Source organism: Capra hircus, chromosome 8, assembly GCF_001704415.2.
Source record: "Capra hircus breed San Clemente chromosome 8, ASM170441v1, whole genome shotgun sequence".
NCBI classification, from domain to species: Eukaryota; Metazoa; Chordata; class Mammalia; order Artiodactyla; family Bovidae; genus Capra; species Capra hircus.
Genome location: NC_030815.1, coordinates 109,586,423 through 109,601,881, shown reverse-complemented (window position 1 = coordinate 109,601,881; position 15,459 = coordinate 109,586,423). Strand labels below are relative to the sequence as shown.

Below are 15,459 nucleotides of genomic sequence, written 5' to 3'. Positions count from 1 at the left end.
GCCTAGAGAAGGGAATGGCTACCCACTCCAGTATTCTTGCCCGGAGAATCCCATGGACAGAGGAGCCTGGCGGGCTACAGTCTGTGGGGTCACAAAGAGTCAGACACGACTGAGCGGCTAACACGGACCTCACTTCCACATGTGTCTAGGGCAGAGCGGGAGGGGCTCTGCGTGCAGTCACACCGCGCTCGCAGCTGATGGGAGTCTCCCCGTTCGTTCTCTGCCCACAGCCAGGGTGTGCCCCGTGTCACACAGGCCTTGCGCTGGCTCCCTCCCGTAAGAGGGCTCCGCGCTCCCCGCCTGGCTCCCCAGCCGCGTCTGCCTGTCCTTCACAGCGTGTCTTCACTCCGTTCATGCTGTTGTGTCTGCTTAGAAGAAGGTTCCACTTCCTTTCCCTCGGCTAACCTCTCGTCAACTCTGGAGGCCTCTTCCTGGCGCTCCTCTGCCACCCGCGGTGTAGACGCTCTGGGCTGCCTGCCCATAAGCCTGCCGACCTCCCACAGAGCCCGTCTCCCTGCGCGGCCTGTGGAGCGGTGGCCCCCAACACCGGTCCTGCAGGCAATTCTGCAGCCCCGGCGCCCAGCACAGCGTCTGGCTCGGGAAGCAACTCACGAGCGAGTCTTCTGGAACTGCTCCAGAGTCTTCTACATGCTGACTTGGTTTGGTTCCTGGGAGAGCAACGTCTTGAGATATGGACCTGGGTACAAGGGATTGATTTAGGATGTGACTGCAGGCAGCAGGAAGGAGGGATGCAGAGAGTAAGGGAGGGAGGGAGGCAAAGGCGGGAAGGCCGCAGTATGGTCTGGTTCCTGCTGTGGGCAGCCGGGCCGCTGTCCTGCCAGCCTCTCAGGGACGGTGTCAACCCGTGCGGAGATAGTCCTCCGAAGCTCGGGGGACTGGGAGATTCACCCGGCAGCTCTTTTCCTCCCCTGGCTGAGAGTTTCCCCTGGAGCCGTGATGAGCTCAGAGGGCCCTGGGAAAGGGCCCAGGGCCGCAGGGAGACTCCGGGGGCGCTGGAGGAGGGATCTTTGTCCACAGGAGCTATTCCTGCCGTTGCAGCTGAAAGTCCAGGGAGGCCCGGGCTGTGCGGCAGGGGACGAGAGAGGCATCTGCTCTCCACGCGTGCTTCGGTTTAATCCTCGCAGCACGCTGTGCAGGGAGACACCACGCTGGGGGACTCAGCTTTTGTGGTGTGTGTTTGTGGCATGTGTCTGGTGTGTGTCTGGTGTGTGTCTGTGGCGTGTGTCTATGGTGTGTGTGTCTGTGGCCTGCGTCTGTGGTGTCTGGTGTGTGTATCCGTGGTGTGTGTGTCTGTGGTGTGTGTTTGTTGTGTGTCTGTGGCGTGTGTCTCTGGTGTGTGTGTCCGTGGTGTGTGTGTCTGTCGTGTCTGGCGTGTGTCTGTGGCGTGTGTGTCCGTGGCGTGTGTGTCTGTGGCGTGTGTCTGTGGCGTGTGTCTGTGACGCGTGTGTCTGTGGCGTGTGTCTGTGGCGTGTGTGTCTGTGGTGTGTGTGTCTGTGGCGTGTGTCTGTGGTGTGTGTGTCTGTGGCGTGTGTCTGTAGTGTCTGGCGAGTGTCTGTGACGTGTGTGTCTGTGGCGTGTGTCTGTGGCCTGTGTCTGTGGCGTGTGTCTGTGGCGTGTGTCTGTGGCCTGTGTCTGTGGCGTGTGTGTCTGTGGTGTGTGTGTCTGTGGCGTGTGTCTGTGGCGTGTGTTTGTTGTGTGTCTGTGGCGTGTGTGTCTGTGGCATGTGTGTCTGTGGTGTGTGTTTGTTGTGTGTCTGTGGCGTGTGTGTCTGTGGCGTGTGTGTCTGTGGTGTGTGTCTGTGGTGTGTGTGTCTGTGGTGTGTGTTTGTTGTGTGTCTGTGGCGTGTGTGTCTGTGGTGTGTGTGTCTGTGGCGTGTGTGTCTGTGGCGTGTGTGTCTGTGGCGTGTGTGTCTGTGGTGTGTGTGTCTGTGGCGTGTGTTTGTTGTGTGTCTGTGGCGTGTGTTTGTTGTGTGTCTGTGGTATGTGTGTCTGTGGCGTGTGTCTGTGGCGTGTGTGTCTGTGGTATGTGTGTCTGTGGCGTGTGTGTCTGTGGCGTGTGTCTGTGGCGTGTGTGTCTGTGGTATGTGTGTCTGTGGCGTGTGTGTCTGTGGCGTGTGTGTTTGTTGTGTGTCTGTGGTATGTGTGTCTGTGGCGTGTGTTTGTTGTGTGTCTGTGGCGTGCGCAGTCTCTGCTGTTTTCCAGTCTCTGTGGCTGTGCAGTTGGCTCGTGTCCAGCTCTGCGATTCCGTGCACTGTACCACACCAGGCTTTCCTGTCCTTCACTGTCTCCTGGGGTTTGCTCAGATTCATGTCCGTGGAGTCAGTGATGCTCTCTAACCATCTCATCTTCTGTCGCCGCCTTCTCGTCCCGCCTTCAGTCTGTCCCAGCATCAAGGTCTTTCCCAATGAATCGCCTCTCTGTATCAGGTGGTCAAAGACTCGCTGCACTTTCCTAGAACTGCAGTTAGAACTTGAAGCCATCTTTTCTGACTTCAGAGCCATGGCTCTTTCTGTCCGCAGTGGTTCCCAGCACCCCTTCATCCAGCAGCTTTACTGAGCACCAGTCATGCACCCTGGTGGACCAGGTCATTCATGGACCCGCCAGGTTGGCCATATTCATGCAAAGCCGTCCTTTCCCCTGGATGCAGGAATGGGCGGATCTTGCAGTTGTCATGAACACTTGATGACCCCGTTGGCTTGTCCTAAGCCCAGCCTGCATCCAGGTGGTCATGTGGCCCCCTCGCATGCTGGTCACCTGTGTCAAAGCAGTTCTATTCTCCTCATCCGTGAAGCAGACATGTGGTGCCTCCTGGTGTGGCTGTCCGGAGGTGACCCGGATAGCCTCCTTGGCGTGGGTCCCGGCTCATGTCAGTGCTCACGGTGTTTAGATTCGGCAGAATCCGGGCCAGAATCAAGAGGGAAGCTTTGGAAACTGGGGGGGGGAGGGTGGGGGGGGGTGGGTGGCGGCGCAAGGCCAGAGCAGAAAGTGAGTCCTCCCGCTTCCTTTCCCTTCTGGAGAAACAGGCCAGACCTTCTGAAAGCGCTCTGGGAACGGCTTCTGGAACAGATGTGCTTGACTGAGCAGGAGGCTATGGAAGGACACCTTGGTACTAAAACGGAGAAGATGCTGAGGCAGGCGGCCGTTCAGCTAAGAGGCCGTTCAGAATTCGGACATTTCATCCAAGCCAGCTCGTCTCCCGTGCCTCCTGATGAGCTGCAGTGGCCTCGGGGAGTCCAGCTGGTGCAGGGGGCTGAGGCGTCCAAAGCAGAGCAGAAAGATGCCTCCGTGCAGACCTCGGCCATGGAGGGCGACACGCTCAGATCCGGACACGAGGGCCCGAGAGAGGCTTGGGAGGAGCAACCAGCAGACGCCGAGTTCAGGGCTGGACGTCGGCTGGAGGAGCCCTGCAGGATGCTGGGGCGGCAGGCCACCGCCCCCGCCTTCCCCAGGAGGACCGAGAAAGTAAGCTCTCCCACCCGCTCCTTACTTAGTCACCCACTGCCCGCTCCTTACGTAGTTACCTCCTGCCTACAGTCAAAACACTTAAAAATCACCTCCGATCCCACTACTTTTCAATATTTATCTAGTCTGGTGTCTCCCCTGCCTGTACTTATCTTGACCTCCACCTAGAGGTGTGTGTCCTTGCTCACCTCCCCCAAAGTGTTGCCAACATCTCTTCCCTCCCTCCCTCTCTGCCCCCCACCCAGCCCTCTTATTTATCTGTGTGCCACGATATGTATAAGGCTTCCCTGGTGGCTCAGATGGTAAAGAATCCACCTGCAATGCGGGAGACCCAGGTTCAGTCCCTGGATAGGGAATATCCCCTAGAGAAGGAAATTGGCTCTCCATTCCAGTATTCTTGTCTGGAGAATTCTTTGCACAGAGAAGCCTGGCGGGCCATAGTCAATGGGGTCCCAAAGAACTGGACACAACTGAGTGGCTAACGTACTTTCATGATATGTTTATGTTTTCATTATAAAAAGCAGAGTCACATTTATACATCTGCCTATAGCTTTCTCCTTCATGTCACTTATCAGGAACTTCTTTCCTTGTAATGGCTGCTGAGATTGCACTGTGGGACGTATGCCAAAATCTGCATGATTTTACCCCGTTGATGGACTTACTTTTCAGGTTGCAGTAAAGCTGATAACCTGGCTTGACCTGCAGTAAAATAAAAAGCTTTTAATCTGCAGTGAGACTGTAATGACCTGACCTGAGTGACAGGGACGAGAACCTCGGTTTTCCTTTGTACAGACCTCGTGTCTGAGAGGCAGTGTTCTGTGGGCATCGTCTCCATGCTCTATGCTTACAGCCCCCGTCGGAGCTGAGGAAGCCAGGTCCCAAGTGCCAGTGGTCAAGGTCGGCTGTTAGGGGGCTGAACTGGGCCCCTCACTGCCTGGCTGCACAGCCGATCACTTTCCCTGGGTCACCCTCCTCCCCGGCCCACGCTGGCCTGAGTGGTAGGGTCGGGTTTCGATGGCCGAATGTCTGCAGTTCGCTTCACTCGAGATGCTTTCTCTAAGCCTCTCCTCTCACACCGTCCAATATGCCAGATGGTTAAAAGCCAGACTCTCCTGGCAATGTTTGAAATCCTTCTAGGGAGGAGGGGTTGGGGTTGAGGACCCCCATAGCAGGGAGATGGGAGTGGCCTGGTAGAGGAGGAGCGAGGTCGTGTTTGTGACAGGGCTGCAGCGACGGCTGCTGGTCCCCTTGTTTCTGAGGGGTGTTTTGTATCTGAGAAATAGCTGTATACACTGCTTCATAGCATCAGAATGGAGAATTAAGTTTATTTTCTGACCACTAAATTACTGCTTTTGTGCCTACCAAAGAGAGTTAGATATATCATTAGCAAAATTGCTTTTGATTGTTTTAAATTATGCACCAAAACTGTAATTTCTGGAAAAGGGTTTTCTAAAGATATCAGTAGAGACCAAAAAAAGAGACGTTGCCATTATATTAACACTACTCGAGATGCAAATGTGTGCAATTTGGCTGGAATAGAAATGCTCTCATCTGCCCCAGCTAGTTTAGTTTGTACCTGCGTACTAGGAAAACGAGATTTCGTGTGTGCGTGCGTGAGTTTTTCCCCGCTATTTGTGTGGGAGATAGCATCTTATATTCAGGAAAATTGGATAATCAAATGAACTTAATTTCCCCAAATATATTGAAGAAAAGTTTCCATTTGGAATTATCTTCTCGTTGGTGTCTTCGAAAGGAAGTCTACTGTGTTTATGTTTTTGCATCTGTTATATATGCCTGCAGCTTGAGATTTCTATCCCTGTAGCATCACGTTTAATCTTCTCACCAAGCACACGAGTGAGGTAGGCATCACCTCCATTTTGCATAGGAAGAAATGCAAGCTCTGGAAGGCTCAGAACATTGTCCCGAGTGACTCAGCTGTTGAGAGGAGCAGCAGGCGTGCCCCATTGAGTCTGGCTTTAAAGGCAGACAGGGATGTGGTAACCCCACCTTTCTCAGGAATGGGGAAGCCTCATAGCAGCAGTGTGGCCTCCCATCTATGCAAAGTTGAAGAAAATTTAATGGTTTTATTTGTGGCTTTTGGTTAGTCAAGGAGTCAGTAATCCTCAAACTTAAGCTGGAACTCTGGCACCCTGTTAAGAAGAACATCTTTGCAGCCCAGGGGCGAAACAGGGAAATGAGACCTACTTCTGGTTCAGTTACAGAGGTGAGATGCTGTACAGATACACCTGTGATTCCGCTGGGCCTGGCTGCTCACCTGCTCTGAGTCCTTGGGGCAGTCACCTGACTTTCAGGGGCTCCAAGGGGATCCTGTGACCTGGCACCCGGGGCTGGTGTCCTGGCTCAGATAGGCAGTATGTGGTCAGTGCCGCATGCCATGTCCGTGGTAGGAGCTCAGGGTATGCATGTCCCTGTCCCCGTTCCCTCCCCAAGTGAGAGATCCAGGATGACGTCTTTTATAAGGTGGTAGGTGGGACTCTGTTCGGCGTCCATAAGGTAGCATTCTGGGTGGTGTTATTTTGGAAGCGGCGTTAGGGTGACTGACGGCTGCCTTCTAGCCTGAAATTGACTTTGGCATTTGTGCGCTTGGAGCCATCTTCTCTGCTGCCATATGATACACAGATTCAGATCCAGGAATAAAGATCGGTGGAGACGGAGGGCCAAACAAATGATTGTCATTTTCCAGTCCTCTTTGATGAGGCGTCCACCCCCTCCCAAGTGTCCCCGTCACCACCGCAGGCTGTTCTTGTCCTGGAACCTCTTCTCTCCTCTTGCCTGGAATTTCAGGGTAGAAAGGGTCTCGCTTTCCTTAACCGGGCAGTAATGTCTGAAGAGCTTGTTTGAGGTTCAGCTCTGCAACCTTCTTAGTGTTCGATCCTGGACTGGTTGGTTGCGGTCTCAGTTCTCTGTCCAGAAAGTAGGCATAATAACTTCTCTTACCCTGTGAGCTCCAGAAATGCAGACTTGAGCGGAGGATTACGGGAGAAAATGCTGGAAAGCATCGGATGTCCTAGAGCATGCAGGAAGAACTCCATCTTCTTTCCTTCCTGAGAGGCTTGGCTGATTTCCTCCTTCCCAAGTTACCCAACCTTCAGCAGCCACAGTCAGGTATAGACCGTGTCTTTCTCCCAGGTGGAGGCCCTGAACCCCTTAGCAGTCACTTCTTGTTTTCTCTACCTGTGCACCCCTAGCTGTAGGCAACCACCAACCTCTATTCTGTCTCTATAAATTTGTCTGTTCTGGTTGTTTCATGTAAATGGAATCACGCGGTCTGTGATCTTTGGTGACGGGCTTCTTCCACTTCGCGTAACTTTTTCAAGAGTCGTTCATGTTGTAGGAGGTGTCCATGGTTCATTTCTCTTTATGGCCTGATAGTCCAGTGTGTGGATATACCGCGGCTTGTTTATTCAATCATCAGTTGATGGACATTTGAACATTATGGATAATGTTGCTGTGGACATTCATGTACGAGTTTTTGGGTGTACATGTGTTTTTATTTCTCTGGGGTGTCTATCTAGGAGTGGAATTGCTAGGTCACGTAGTCACTCTGTTTAATGGTTTGAGGAACTGCCAGACTCTCTCTAAAGTGGCTGTAGCTAGTTTACAGAAGTTTTCACCAGGATGTGAGGGCTCTAATTCTGCCCCATTCTCACTAATGATCATTATTAGCTTTTTGATTTTAACCATCCTAAGGGGTAGGGGGAGAAGGCAATGGCACCCCACTCCAGGACTCTTGCCTGGAAAATCCCATGGACGGAGGAGCCTGGTGGGCTGCAGTCCATGGGGTCTCTAAGAGTCACACACGACTGAGCGACTTCCCTTTCGCTTTTCACTTTCATGCACTGGAGAAGGAAATGGCAACCCACTCCAGTGTTCTTGCTTGGAGAATCCCAGGGACAGGGGAGCTTGGTGGGCTGCCGTCTATGGGGTCGCAAAGAGTTGGACACGCCTGACGTGACTTAGCAGCAAGGGGCAGGGGGTGGTGGTATTTCGCTGTAATCTGACTTGCAGTTTCCTAATGACAGATGAGTGTCTTTTCACCTGCTTATTGGCCTTTTATGTGTCTCCTTTTGAGAAACGTATTTCAAGTGGTTTGCCCACCTTTTAATTAAGTTACTTGTGTTTCTGTTATTGAGTTGTAGTTCTTTCTGAATCCTAGATTCGCATCTTTCTTCTCAGCTTTTGAGTTTGTTTAAACTTCCTCCACTCGAGGGGCACTCCCACGTGGCCTCCTAAGATAGCGTCTGCAGGTTCATTCCACGCCTAGTTGTTGAGCACCTGCCGTATTTGAGTTGTTAGGCTGGAAGCTGTGGAGAGAGCACAGCTTCTGGTGCAGAAGACAGATGGAGATGCGTAGGCACTTATCATGATGGTCCTAATATTTTCCGAGGAGAATTCCGAGGGAGCAGTGAGTACATAGCAGAGGAACCAAGGCCCATTCTCTTGAGGAAGGCGCGTTTGAACTGAATGCTAATGAATGTATCGGGATTAGTGGGAGAGGTGGGGGTGGGCAAGAAAGAGCGTTCTAGGCAGAGGAGATGGCCTGTGCTGAGGCCCCGAGTGGAGGGACCCGAGCGCTCTGATGAAGCGGTAGGAGGTCCCTGTGGCCAGGGAGCGGGGGGGCGTGGGGGAGCGTCTTGGAGTTGGGTGGTGGCCGCAGAAGATGAGAAGAGGCAAAAGAATTCAGAGGCAGCCTGGGGGCTGGCACCAGTGGAAGCTGGTGCGTGATGAAGGCTGGTGATGCCCGTAAAGGGAGTTTTAACAGTGGCGCCCAGGTTCAGGGCTGTGCAGCAAGTGGAAGCTGCCGTGACTACGCAGGCAGAGGCTGCCGGAGCAGGTCAGGGCATGGCCTGGGGTGAAGGAATCAAAGAGCTGAGCTTTCGGATTCCGCAGGCAGAGGCTGTTGGAGTGGATCGGGGCGTGGGGGCCCGGGGTGATGGAATCAAAGAGCTGAGCTTTCGGTTGACTTGGGAGGGCATGTATAGGGTGGGCGGGTCAGAAGCCGTGGGCCTGGGAAATAGCCATGGGGTTAGGGCCATGTAGCCCTGAAAACCTTAGTAAGGGTGGTTCCTGTGGCCTGGTGTGGGAGGCAGGTTGTCTTGGGTTGAAGAAAGGATGGGAAATGAGGACACAGATAAGGAGCTTTCCCAGACGCTCCTTCTGGGAAGGAGCTCCTTCTGGGGAATGTTGCCCAGAAGATTGCCCTGGGAAACGGTTGCCATACGGAGAGTGTCTGGAACGTGCAGAGACGCCAGGCTGGGGCCAGAAGGTGTCGAGGGGGAAGAGCTTGGCCTTTGTCAGTCAGAAGGGGGACCTCTGGAGGCTGGAGGGTTCAGAGGGGGCACCTGCAGAGACACAAGCTCGGTGGGCTGGGGGTAAGCAGAGAGGCCGTGGCCCGACAGCCGCTTTGAGTCCTATTGTCTGAGGTCGGCTCGAGCGGGTCAACTGCGGCCAGGGGAGGGTGGTCATTGTTCTCCCGGGTGTGCTTTCAGGATGCAAAGAAGTCACGCCTGCCCGTCCTGATAAAGCCATCACAATCGCTGGGAAGCGCGTGCCGGCTCCCTGCCTCCCAGGAGGCGGTGGCCCACCTGCAGGCCCAGGTCCTGAAGCTGCAGGGGGAGCTGAAGGAGCTGAAAATCCACAACAAGCAGCTTCACCAGAAGTTAATTCTGGCGGAAGCAATGACAGAGGGGCGGCCGGCGCCAGAGGAAGCGCTCCCAAAAGGTAAGCACCAAGGAAAATGTGTCCTCCGCGAGAAGACGGACGGCCCAACAGCGCGGCCCGAAATGTCAGCCGTGTTGTTTGGAATTGCAATAGGTTGGAGGATAATTTCCTGAATTGCTGTGCCTAATCTTGACTTGACAAATATACAATCGAGGGGACACAGTCAGGAAAGTGTGTCCTCTGTCTTCATTTTGTTCTGGGGGGCGCAGAGGAGGACGGGTCGTGCTCCCAGGCCTTGCAAGGTCACGCTTCCTTCACTTGTGATTGTCTCGGGGGCTCCAGTCATGGCGTGACTTGAATCTGGGTTGTTCCCCCCTGCCCTACCCCCCGGCACCATCTGTGGGGGCCTCAGTCATCTTTGCAGCATTCTCTGAAAGGGTGGGCCATAATTGTTTGGGTTCTTCAGGGCTAATTGCAAACCCTGCTGACCTTATGGCTTCTAGAATTGACCTGCCTCCCTACTCCCTTGGAACCTGCTGTCTCTGCTCTCCTGGGAGCTGCACAGATAGCCCTTGGGGTCCAGAGTCTTTGGCTGGGGACCTCAGTGTGGCCCCCAGCCCAAGACAGTGGTGTGTGTACATGTTGCCCCTTTGAGAGTGAGGAAAGCTGAGGGCCTTCTCACGGAGCAGGCAGGGCAGCACGCATGTAGCAGCATCCGTCATCTTCAAAGTGTTCCTGAACCCCCAGCAGCACTTTTGCTGGATCCTGATGCTGAACTTCTGCTGTGAGCGGATGACACCGGCCCACGATAGCAAGAACAGTTATCTTTCACGTAGTTATTCAGAAAGGACGCATCAGATCCTCCTGTGTGCCGGGCACCGGCGAGATAGTGGGCATAAGAGACCAAGTCTGGATCCAGCGTATATATCGCAGGGGAGGAAGAAAATACACTGTGAGCAACACTTGCTCCTTGGAAGGAAAGCTGTGACCAACCTAGACAGAGGTTAAAAAGCAGAGACGTTACTTTGCCAACAAAGGTCCATCTGGTCAAAGCTGTGGTTTTTCCAGTGGTCATGTATGGATGTGAGAGTTGGACCATGAAGAAGGCTGAGCACTGAAGAATTGATGCTTTTGAACTGTGGTGTGGGAGAAGACTCTTGAGAGTCCCTTGGACTGCAAGGAGATCCAACCAGTCCATCCTAAAGGAAATCAACCCTGAATACTCATTGGAAGGACTGATGCTGATGCTGAAGCTCTAATACTTTGGCCACCTGATGTGAAGAGTAGACTCACTGAGAAAAGACTCTGACGCTGGGAGGGCTTGGGGGCAGGAGGAGAAGGGCACGACCGAGGATGAGATGGCTGGATGGCACCACTGACTCGATGGACGTGAGTTTGAATGAACTCTGGGAGATGGTGAAGGACAGGGAGGCCAGAAGTGCTGCAGGCCATGGGGTCACAGAGAGTCAGACACGACTGAGCAACTGAACAGCAGCAACCTCTGCGGGAAGGCAGGGTCGGCAGCGGGGTGATCTCATAGCGTGAGCTGCAAAACCGGAGTTCTTAGCGAAGAGAGACGGTCTGGGAGCTTCAGAGATGAGCAAAGGCGCTCACGCATTTCTAGGCCCATGGTACAAGGGAGGAAGGAAAGATGCACCCAGTCCTGGGGAGGCTGCCGGAGAAGCAGTGCCCGGGAATGGCTGCAGGCCGACGTGGATGGTTGCATCCGAGTGGTTCGGGGCTGGGGGCCTCTGCCTGCCTGTGGCAGTAAATAGAGTCAAATGAGTGCCTGTTACTTCCTGAGCCACGCTGTCCACTTTACACACGTGGTCTCACTGAATCCTCCTCCCAGTCCTGTGAGCAGGTACACTAGTTATTCCCACTTGATCGCTGAGGCAGCAGTTTCAGAGATAAAGGGACTTGGCTACGGTCACACTGTGGGCTGACATCCCAGCTGGAACCAGCTGCCTGGTTTCAGAGCCTTTTCTTTACCCCCAGTGTTTCCCAGAGCCTGGTGTACGATTCTGCGTGTGCAGATTTTATGATGATCTGTAGCCAACAGCGTCTTCCATTTGACTTTAGTTTCTCTTGGGTTTGAGGCTTCCCAGGTGGCTCAGTGGTAAAGAATCCACCTCCCAATGCAGGAGACTGGATTTGACCCGTGGGTTGGGAAGATCCCCTGGAGAAGGAAATGGCAACCCACTCCAGTACTCTTGCCTGGAGAGCCCCATGGACAGAGGAGCCTGGCGGGCTGCCGTCCACAGGGTCGCAAAAGATGTGACTTCAGTGGCAAACCAGCAGTGTCTTGGCTTTAGCACAGTTGAGGTTTTAAGATCGGCCTCCGTTGAAGTAGGCCTTAGGTAGGATGGCTCTTCCTTTCCTCCTTCCTTTCCCAGAGTCCTTCATCCATCCATCTGTCCATCCATCCACCCACCCATCCACCCAGGCATCTATTCACAGTCAGTGAACGTTCTCCAGGCGCCTGCGATGCTCCTGGCCGCCTGCACACAGTGGAGGAGAGAAGGGAAGGAGATGCAAGCCCTGCCTTCTGAGGGTAACCTGTTAAGTCCATCAGGGCGGCAGGAGTGGGGCTGCCCTGGGGAGGAAGGAGACGCGCTGAGTCGCACTGGGGCCCTGGCACCTTGCCCGGGGCTTGCCGTTTGCACTGAACAACGTTCTGATTTCTTGCTGAGGCCCGGGGGTGCCTTGGCCAGGTGCTACTTCGGCAGCTGCCCGGTGGGCCCTGGGGGCCCCTCTTCTTGGGAAGGGTGGGCATAAGTCTGTAGAATTCATTTTCTCACTCACGGTTTTTCGAGAGCCTGGGCTTAAACCATTTCAGACAAGCTGCAGTGTATTTATGCTTTTTATGTCCTGTTATGGCAGCTCGATAGATTAATTTTATCTTATAAATTGCATTTTGCCTCCCCAGCGTTTTCATTCTCCCTGTTGTATCTTTGTGTTCTTCTTAGTTGCTTGGCTAAGTTTCAAGCTGAGGGTTTTACTTATTTTGCTCTCTCTCTGCGGATGCCTGTAGCCCAGCGCCTCGTGGGAACAGCCTACCAGGTCGGGCCGGGAAAGCAGGGAGGCCTGGAAGCCACGCCCCGCGTCTGGAGAGACAGGGAAGGGGACGAGGAGCAGCAGGCTGCCCACGAGCCCGGTCAGCATTCACCCCCTGTGCCTGCTGACCAGCTGCTGTGTGCCGGGCACCATTTGGGGGTTTCATGTGAGAACCAGGACTGGGCCCTGCAGTGGGCATCTTGGGGCGTCTTCGCTGTCCCCGTTAACACAGGCGGAGGGAGGTTGGGGTTTTGAGAGAGAATTGGTCCAGGGCCACCCGGCTAGTAGGTAGATGGACGAGTCATGGCCCGCTGGGTGTCTGTCCGAGCGGGCAGTCTGTTTGTCTGACACTTTTCTACCAGGCAGTGGGCCGGGCTCTGGCGGTTTGGCCTCAGAGGACACAGCCCTGCCCAGGCTCTGGGGCGACCCTGGGCTGTGGGCCCTGTTCCCAGTGGCGTACGCTTCCCGAAGCCTCCGTCAGGGTGCTGACGACATGCTCCCAGGCTTCCAAGGGCCCTGGGCTTTGAGGAGAAAGCCACTCTCCCGGGTAATCGAGTGCCCCTTAGCTGCATTGTAGGGAGGTCCAGAACGTCAGTGTTTCCTGTAATGTAGATCAGTGGCCCTGGGGACCGCTACTGTGCAGCAAAGAGATTGGGTTATGCACAGAAACACCCCTTTTTACATTCTTTTCCATGGTGGTTTATCACGGAATAGTGGATACAGCTCCCCGTGCTGTACCCAGGACCTTGTGTTTATCCATTCTGAATGTAGCAGTTTGTATCCGCTAGGGGGGAACTCCCCATCCAGCCCTCCCCCTGCCCCTCCTCCCTGTTCTCTGTCTGTGAGTCTGTCCTGCTTCACAGACAGGCTCGTTTGTGCTGTATTTTAGAGTCCACTTAGGAGTGACATCACAGGGTGTGTGTCTGTCTCTCTCTGACTCACTTAGTGTGACCATCTCTGGCTGTGTCCAAGTTGCCGCAAGTGGCAGCATCTTGTTCTTTTTACGGCTGAGTAGTGTTCCATTCTATATACACACCGCATCTTTATCCATCTGCCCATAGACATTTAGGTTTTTTCCATGCTTTGGCTACCGTGAATAGTGCTATGCAGTGATTTTTAAATGAAAAAAAAAAAAAAAACTCCTGCTTTGGAACCTTATGAAGGGCTCCAGAGCAGACTGCAGAGCCGCGTGGCCGTGCTGGCGCTGAGCTGTGAGACTCGCTATGTACTGGCCCAGGTGCCCGGAAGTCAGTCCTTGCCTCTGCAAAGTCACAAATTGCTGTAGCTGAGGAACATTTCTGAAGTCAAAATTTTGAGTGTCAAGTGTCTAAAGGAGCTGTAAGGTTGTGCAAGTGGGAGTGTGGGGAGGCCAGCTCCTAGCTGTGATGGGAGTGTGTGTGTGCGTGTGCGTGTCTAGACAGCAGAGGTGGCCACAGTCTGTATCACAAAAGGACACTTGTACGGGGCTTCCATTTGTCTTTGCCTCACGAATACTTACGGAAAGTCATCAGAACTGATCTTTATTCCCATGAGTGAACATCACTTCTGCCATGAAATTCCATTATCAGGAGGTTGTTAGAACAAAGCTATTTCCTTGCCTTGGAGTGTGACTCATAGGAAAAAAGCCTTGTTGAGCTTTTTCCCTCTGTCTGTCTCATACACGTTCAGCCAGCAGGACTCCCTGAGTCCCTTCTCTGTCCCAGGCCCCAGGCCAGACCCTGGAGAAGCAGGGATGAATGACATGGCCTCCACCCTGAAGGCCCTCAGAGCTAGTGATTATAACACATTTTGTGCAGTAGACATGCTCTGTTAGGAATGCTTTCCTGAGGTCACGTAGCAGTGGCTTTCTAAAATTCAGAAGTTTATTTTATGGTATTTGCTTCGTGAGCAAGGACAAGAATGGGCTCACAGCCACGAGGAGCAGCTGCAGAACCCAGAAGTTGGATGAGACAGCCTGACAAGGACGCGTGTGCGCCTTTCCTTCTGCGTGGCCTCCTTGGTCATCTCAGCCAACGTACCCTGCTGCCTTGCCCACGCTTCCCCAAGTCCACAAGCCTCTGCTCACGTGTCTCTGCTGGAATAGGCGTCCTCTCCCGTCTTTGAACACCTTCAGGAAAGCAAAGCATAATCATGTTGGTTGGTCTCCCTCACTACTGTGTGCCAGACATTGTTAGCCTTTTTGCGGCTCCTGTCCCACTGGATACTAAAGACAAAAGCAGAATACAGGGTGCTCTCTCCCTTTTGCGGATGAAGCTTCTGAGGCTCAGAGAGGCTAAGGCACTTGCCTGAGGTCACACAGCCATTAAGTGGTTAGAGCCTTTGTGTGAAACCAGATCTGTTGGCTTTCAGGGACAGATGTTTCTCCTATGTTCTGCTGCCTCTTACGTAGGCAGACAGCTGCTTGTACTCAGCTGAGCTTTCCCTTGGACAGCAGGCAGTGTGGCGTGTGGTTAAGGACGGATGCTCTAGACTCAGGCCTGAGCTTGAAGCCTTACAACAACAAACGAGATACTGCTTGGGGAAACCAGAGCTCTGGGCAGTGAGCTCTCACCTGAGTCTGTGCAGCCAGCAAGCCGCCCCTCTGGGTGCGAGCCCCCTCTGCTTTGTCTTCAAAGCTGTGTGTTCTTCCTGCAGCACCACCCTGCCTCTCACAGGAGTTTGGCTGCAAACGTGGGGATTTAAACTAGCTGTAAGGAGATGTTTCCTGGCAGGATTATGAGTCAGCCAAATACCTCCTTGCTGTAGGGGACATCAAGGCATCTCCCAGAAGCTGGTAGACATGGAGACGAGGTGACCTCTCATCTGCCGAGGATTTCAGAATTGCTCATCTTTGGTGTTACTTCACTCTTTGTCCAGTGTTTGTCCACCCTTCATTCACGTCTGGTCTGGGCTGGGTGCTGTACGAGGCGCTGAGCATGTGAAGATGAAAGGCCAGTTCCTGCTGGGAAGGAACATGCAGCCCAGTAAGGGAGAGGAACCCAGTAACTAACTGCCGTGTAAATAAATGAATGAGCCAGATGTCCCTCCTGTGCCGGCACCCGGCACGTGATCATGTCTGTTGTGGGTGTTACGTGTCAGGTACCATGGAAGCGCAGTGGGGAGTGACTGTTTTGCATAGTTTGAACATCGGTTCACAGAGAAGGACAATCAGATTTGGGTGCTGAAGGATGAGTAGGAGCTCGTTGAGCGGGAGTAAAGTAGGCGGCCAAGGGGGAACAGCACGTGCAGAAGCCGGGAG

General features: G+C 53.7%; 1 protein-coding gene across 8 annotated transcripts in view; it reads left to right on the top strand.

Annotated features, from left to right (window-relative positions):
• Positions 1-15,459, top strand: part of CDK5RAP2 (CDK5 regulatory subunit associated protein 2) — a 180,943-nt gene that overhangs the window by 119,895 nt on the left and 45,589 nt on the right. For 6 of the 8 annotated variants that reach the window (XM_018052695.1, XM_018052694.1, XM_018052691.1 and 3 more), the window contains 2 exons: positions 3,038-3,482; positions 8,993-9,224. In XM_018052695.1, the coding sequence (XP_017908184.1) occupies positions 3,038-3,482; positions 8,993-9,224 (677 nt within the window). The remainder of the gene's footprint in view (positions 1-3,037; positions 3,483-8,992; positions 9,225-15,459) is intronic. The other 2 variants (XM_018052692.1, XM_018052698.1) reach the window with 1 other exon arrangement.